Source organism: Rhincodon typus, chromosome 47 (genome assembly GCF_021869965.1).
Source record: "Rhincodon typus isolate 14 chromosome 47, sRhiTyp1.1, whole genome shotgun sequence".
Taxonomy (NCBI): Eukaryota; Metazoa; Chordata; class Chondrichthyes; order Orectolobiformes; family Rhincodontidae; genus Rhincodon; species Rhincodon typus.
The window spans coordinates 1203612-1209885 of record NC_063378.1 but is presented as its reverse complement, the minus strand read 5'-3'; the positions used below and the strand labels follow the sequence as shown (position 1 = coordinate 1209885).

The 6274-nt window shown below is 42.8% G+C and overlaps 1 protein-coding gene across 1 annotated transcript in view; it reads left to right on the top strand.

Annotated features, from left to right (window-relative positions):
- The first annotated feature begins 2070 nt into the window (after positions 1–2070).
- Positions 2071–6274, top strand: part of LOC109921388 (sialic acid-binding Ig-like lectin 10) — a 34928-nt gene continuing 30724 nt past the window's right edge. The window contains exons 1-3 of the mRNA XM_048620564.1: positions 2071–2160; positions 3122–3203; positions 5792–6157. Of these exons, the coding sequence (XP_048476521.1) occupies positions 3164–3203; positions 5792–6157 (406 nt within the window). The 5' untranslated portion in view covers positions 2071–2160; positions 3122–3163. The remainder of the gene's footprint in view (positions 2161–3121; positions 3204–5791; positions 6158–6274) is intronic.

Sequence of the window (6274 nt, the reverse complement as noted above, 5' to 3'; positions counted from 1 at the left end):
ACAGGTTAGGAGAGTGGGCAAAGAAGTGACAGATGGAGCACAATGTGGGAAATTGAGGCCATGCACTTTGGTAAGAAGAATAAAACCATGGACTATTTTCTAAATGGGGAGAAAATTCAGAAGTCTGAAATGCAAAGAGACTTGGGAGTTCTAGTCCAGGATTCTCTCAAGATAAACTTGCAGGTTGAGTCAGTAGTTAGGAAGGCAAATGCAATGTTGGCATTTATTTTGACAGGACTTGAATATAAAAGCAGGGATGTACTACTGAGGCTTTATAAGGCTCTGATCAGGCACATTTGGAGTATTGTGTGAAGTTTTGGGCGCTATATCTCAGGAAGGATGTACTGGCCCTGGAGCAGGTTCAGAGGAGGTTCATGAGAATGGTCCCAGGAATGGAAAGCTGAACATATGAAGAAAGTTTGAGGACTCTGGGACTCTACTCATTGGAGTTTAGATGGATGAGGGGGAATCTAACTGAAACTTTCAGAATACTGAATAGCCTGGACAAAGTGGATGTTGGGAAGATGCTTCCATTTGTAGGAGAGTCTACGACCCGAGGGCACAGCCTTAGAGTAAAGGGAAGACCTTTTGGAACGGAGATAAGGAGAAACTTCTTCAGCCAGAGAGTGTGAATCTATGGAATTCACTGCCACAGAAGGCTGTGGAGGCCAGGTCATTGAGTACACTTAAGACTGAGATATATAGGTTCTTGATTATCAAGGGGATCAAGGGTTACAGGGAGGAAGCAGGAGCATGGGGTTGTGGAACTTATCAGCCATGATTGAATGGCAGAGCAGACTCGGTGGGCTGAATGACCTAATTTCTGCTCCTATGTCTTATGGTCTTATAGCTCTGACCCATACAGGTTGCCATAGCCGCCCTCCTAGCTTGTAGGAAGTGGCAGGAGTTAAAGGAGAAGTTGTTCAGGGTAAGGACAAGTTCTGTTAAGTGGATGAGGGTGTCCACATTACTCTCAGTCTGCCATTTTCTTCATTTTGTTGTTGTTCAGTTTAGCAAGAAAAATTTTTAAAAAGTGGACAGCAACTAAGGAATTCCTGAGTAGGGCTTAAGTCATAAGACATCAGCATGTAGCTACTGGAATGATTAAGAAGTTCAATGAAATGCTGTCATTTAATTCAAGAGGAATTGAACATAAAATTATGGATGTTATGCTTCAGTTATATGATGCTTAGTGAGAGCACACCTCAAACACTGGCTACAGTTTTGGTCTGCTTATTTAGGGAAGGAGGTACATGTGTTGCTACCAGTTCAGATGTTTATTACATTAAAGCTTGAGCAGACTGGGATTGTTTCCACTGGAATTTGGAAGCATAAGCAGACACTAATTGTTCTTGAATGGTCTTGACAAGGTGGGTGAGTACAGAGCCAAGATGCAACGCCTTAAAATGAGGAATCACTCTTTCAGAGGAGGGCTCTGAGGAAGGGTCACTGGACCCGAAACGTTAACTCTGTTTTCTCCTCCACAGATGCTGCCAGACCTGCTGAGCTTTTCCAGCAGCTTTGTTTTTGTGTCCAATCATTCTTTCAGGACAGAGATTGCGATTTTTTTCTCTCAGTGGGTTTTGTAACTCTGGAATTCAGCCTCAGATGGCATTTGAGACAGGGTCATTGAATATTTTTCAGCAGAAGAAGATAGAATATAGTTAGACAAGGGAATTAAATGTTATCGGGAATAGACGGGACTTTATAATTCAGCATACAAACACATCAGCCATGTTCATATTGAATGGGAGAGCAGGATCGGGAGGCAGAATGGCCTGATTTTGCTGCTAGCTGATATAATTGTACAAGAACATGGGTTAGAGATTCTGTAAAAGGGTCTCCATCTCCTGATTTCCTATCTCAGAGTAAGGGAGAGAATTCTAAAGCCCCAGAGCCAGTGTAGAAACTGCATGTGAACAGCTGCCTGGCTCTGAACAGAAATATAACAGAATCAGGTTTAAATGGTCAACTATTTGCAACGAAAGCAATATTTTGTAGAATTTCTCACTGGTTCCCCACTTCCTCATTCTGACACAGAGTCACACATCTGCACTTTATAATTATATACGCAGAGGGTAGCAGCAAAGGAAGATGCCATTCGTCCAAGCAGGGGGTCCCGGCAGTTACTCCCCAGATGAGCAGTTGGACCGGTCGTAGGTAAGTAATGAAACAATTGTCATTGAAGTGATTTGCAATATCCTTGATGATGCTGTGACTTCACAAATACAGATTGCAATGATTGATGCCTTCAATAGATTTCTATTTATTATTGAGCTCTGGGCCTGTTACTCGAACAGAGATCAATTCTCAATCTCTATTAGACACAAACAGAATGAGGTCCACTCACCTCCTCCAGCCTTTTAAACAGGAACAGGAGGTCCATTCAGCCCTTTGAGCCTGTTACACACAGGATGAGACCAATTCAGCTCCTCGAGCCTGTGATATAGGAACAAGAGGAAGTTGGGTTTGTGACAGAGGAACAGGAGAAGGAGAAGGCCCATTCAGCTCCATCAAACCATCAAACAATATCACAGCCACACAGAGGGTTAACAGTTTGTTTGTAATGCCGGGAAAACTGCTGCTTTCTCACTTTGAACGAACTTCGCAATCGCACTCACAGTGACACATTGAAAATGCTAATTAAATGCCGGGGTGAGAAGCATAGGAAGGGGCCATGCAGACCCAGCAGAGTGTGTCGGCACTTACTCCTCAGGCCAGCAAATAATATAACAACAGGAATCACTTCCACGATCAACATTATCTGTCCTTGATGTTGTGACTTTGTAAGGGGCATATTCCAGTGATTGATGCCTCCAAAGATTTCTGTTCATTGAGATCAGGTGGTGAGGCTCAAGTCACTCATACAGAACATTTTCCTCCACCAACGGACAAGGCAAGAGCAGAGACAGGAGATTTGGCAGATGCTGAGGAGGTGAGAGGCACGAGATATTCAAATCATTCATTGCTTAACTTTATTGGAGCCTTGTAACTCTCTGCTGAGGCCTATCATCCCACAGAGAATCAAAATAGTCTGTGAGGACATTGTATAAAAGTTGTTCTGATCTCTCGAAAGCTGTAGGATAAGAAGTGAGGTCTCATGAACTCTTTTCTCTTTCAGAGCTTGAGAGGGAGAAGCTGATGAAATATCTGGGAGAGGACAATGATTGGGAAATCTTACTTCCTGCTGTCACTCCTCCAAGGTAATGACATTGTCAGCTCAGCCAGACTTGTATTTGATTAATCTTTACAAAGACTTTCTTATTGATCTCTGATTGGGAGCCAATTCAGCAGTGAGTGAGTGTACACACTCACACCAAGTCCGGGTCACACATCACCCTGTGCTCGCTGATATGCACTGGTTCTCAGTCTGACAACAGTGGTGGAGGAGCACAGAGATTTCACAGCGTATGTTGTAGATCTAGAGCAGGTTACAGAGTCAGATAGTGAAAAGGCGAGATAAGGATGGGAAATCAATGGTGATTATCATAAAACTGAGGCTTTGTTAGCCAATGGAAGTCACTGAGTCTGATCCGGTTTTGGGTAGTGAGCCTTGATAAATACTAAAGGATTATGTTTACTTTGAAGTGACATGTTCAATTGAAATTTTCCGAAATTTGTGCATTTTGTTGATTTTCGTCACAATTGCCCACGAAGGCAAACCACATCTCCTAAAATAAACAGGCTATTTAGTATCTCACGTCCTGTCCATTCTCACTGTGCTAGAAACCTCAATAAGATAACCGATAGAGGAAGGAAGAAAAATGTCAAACATTCAGTTCCATTTTTATCTTAGTTCTCAGCACATGCAGAGGTCAGGCTAGAGGCACTTTGCTCAAGTGTTTGAGAGTGTCTGCTAGAGTAGGGTCAGGGCTGAGGTCTGGGAGAAATCAGTCTCCAATGCTGCATCGGAATCAACAATACAGCAATGTGGAGCATGGATTAATTCTTTGCTTTTCACACTTCAATTTACACCTTTTTGATTTTTTTTTCTCCATGATTACCTTTGTTCAATGCATTGGGTCTCTATGCCATCTGTTCCTCTGCACCTATGTCAAAATTATAAAAAAATTCCTCTTTTCCAACACCTTCTAATTCTGAACAGTCATTCCAGACTTCTCTGTGAACTGTTTCCCTCTCCACAGAGTTTCTCTGAATTTCTCCAGCTTTCTCACAGCTAGCTTAGATTTCCAGCATCTGCACTATTTTCCCTTCACTCTCCAGTAACACCATGAACAGTCAGCGTCAAGGTGACTGCTTTAATTTTAGACATAAGCTTGAAGTGATAAATTTGGAGAGAAATCAGAGTTAACGTTTCGGGTCAAATGACATTTCCTCAGTTCCAAAAATGCCGCCAGACCTGCTGAGCTTTTGCAGCAATTTCTGTTTTTGTTTCTGATTTACAGCATCCGCAGTTGTTCTATTCCTTATTGAGGTGCTAACTGTTCCCTGGTAAATTCTCCATGGCATGTCGTGACCAGATTCTGCCGGACAATGAAATGGGAACCTTTCTTCATGCAGTATAGATTTTGGTCCCCTTTGAAATTTGGCATTCTTGAATCTGTCCTGATTGGTGCAAAATGAAATACTTCAAAAACACAGCTCTCTTTTCAGCTATAACCAAGTTCCAACCAACAAACAACAATGAATACACATTGGCAGGAAAAATAGGGAGGTCACTTTTTGAGTGGAAGATGTGAGTCAGCTGGAGTTGTGGAACACAGCGTTCATGTTGTACAAATGCATCAATCATTAATCACTGCTCCATGGGTGAGCAAAGCCACACAGTAACAAACCAAACACAGCACTTTATTTCTGCAGGGACACAATTGAAACGGAGGAACGCTTTGTTAAACCTGTATTGAATCCTGGTCAGAACACAACTGCAGTACTGTGTGCAATCCTGATCTGCACACTATGAAATGGAGCCAGCAGTATTTGAGAGGGTGCGGGGGAGTTTAATACAGTGTATCTCAGAAATATATGGATCAATGCATCAGGAAAGGACTGACAGACTGGTCTTTTCTGGCAGAAATAGAAGGCTGATGGGTAACCTTAACAATGCTGTTAAACTTCTGAAAGGTTTTGACACAGTGAATTCATGAAGAATGCATCCTCTTGGGGAAGCACTGAGGACTATTGATATAAGACAGACACAAAAAACCCAACTGTGAATTCAGGAGAACCCTCATCACTCAGCCTGAGCAGAATGTGGTAATCACTTCCATAGGAAGTTGTCGAGGTGAATCATGTCGATGTATTTAATGTGGGGACTGGATGTACACACAAGGGAGAAGAGAAGAGAGGGTTTCGATGTCGGTCAGGGATGAAGAAAGATGGGAGGCTGAAGTGCAGTATTAACAACAGCATGGGCTAGTTGGGCTGAATGGCTTGTTTCTGTGTCCTGTATCCAATTTATTCCGGTAGATTCATACTTCTTTTTTATCCGTCGTCTCTCTGGTCTGTCTCATCATTGTTCTCAAACCATCCTCTAAGTGATTTGCTGCTTCCTGAATCCCATTATTAACACAGTCCTTCCGCACAGCAATCTCATGTTAGAAGCATTATAAATTAGTTTGGGAGTCTGTAATTACCATGAGCTAAGGTAGAATGAACTTGTCCACTCCTATATCCAGAATTCCTCTCCATCTGTGTAATCCTGGGGAGTTCCCTGTGTGTCCTGTAGATGGTCCTTACTGCAGCCATTGTGTACCAGTGATGGAGGGAGTGGATATCGAGTCTAATGATCTACAGCCTATTCAGTGCTAAATACTGATATTTCTCTCCCCAGCTGGACTGGCACAAAACTGGGAAGCCGACACTCCACATGAGGTGACAGCACAGGAAGGTTCCTGTGCACAGATTCCATGTCATTACAGGTATCCTTTAGATCTGGCAGACCAACATCGAGATGGAATCTGGTTTAATAACGAGAAAGAGGTCACATCGTCGATAGTCTTTCACTCCCGGGATCACAGTCAAGAGTCGCCACATTTCCACCATCGGACCCGACTGTCTGGACACCTGAAAGATGGAGACTGTTCCCTGATTATAAACAACATCAGGCGGCAAGATGCAGGACCTTATCTTTTCAGAGTAGAATTTGAGGGAAAGTCTAAATACAGCTACAAACCCATAACCCAGCTTCACGTTTCCGGTAAGTGATATACTCTTCATTGCTCAACGGTTCACATCCAACATTCAGTGGACAACCGTACAGCCTCGGGTTTGCTTCATGAGTTTTATGGGTGTGTTAATTAGCATCAGTACATTT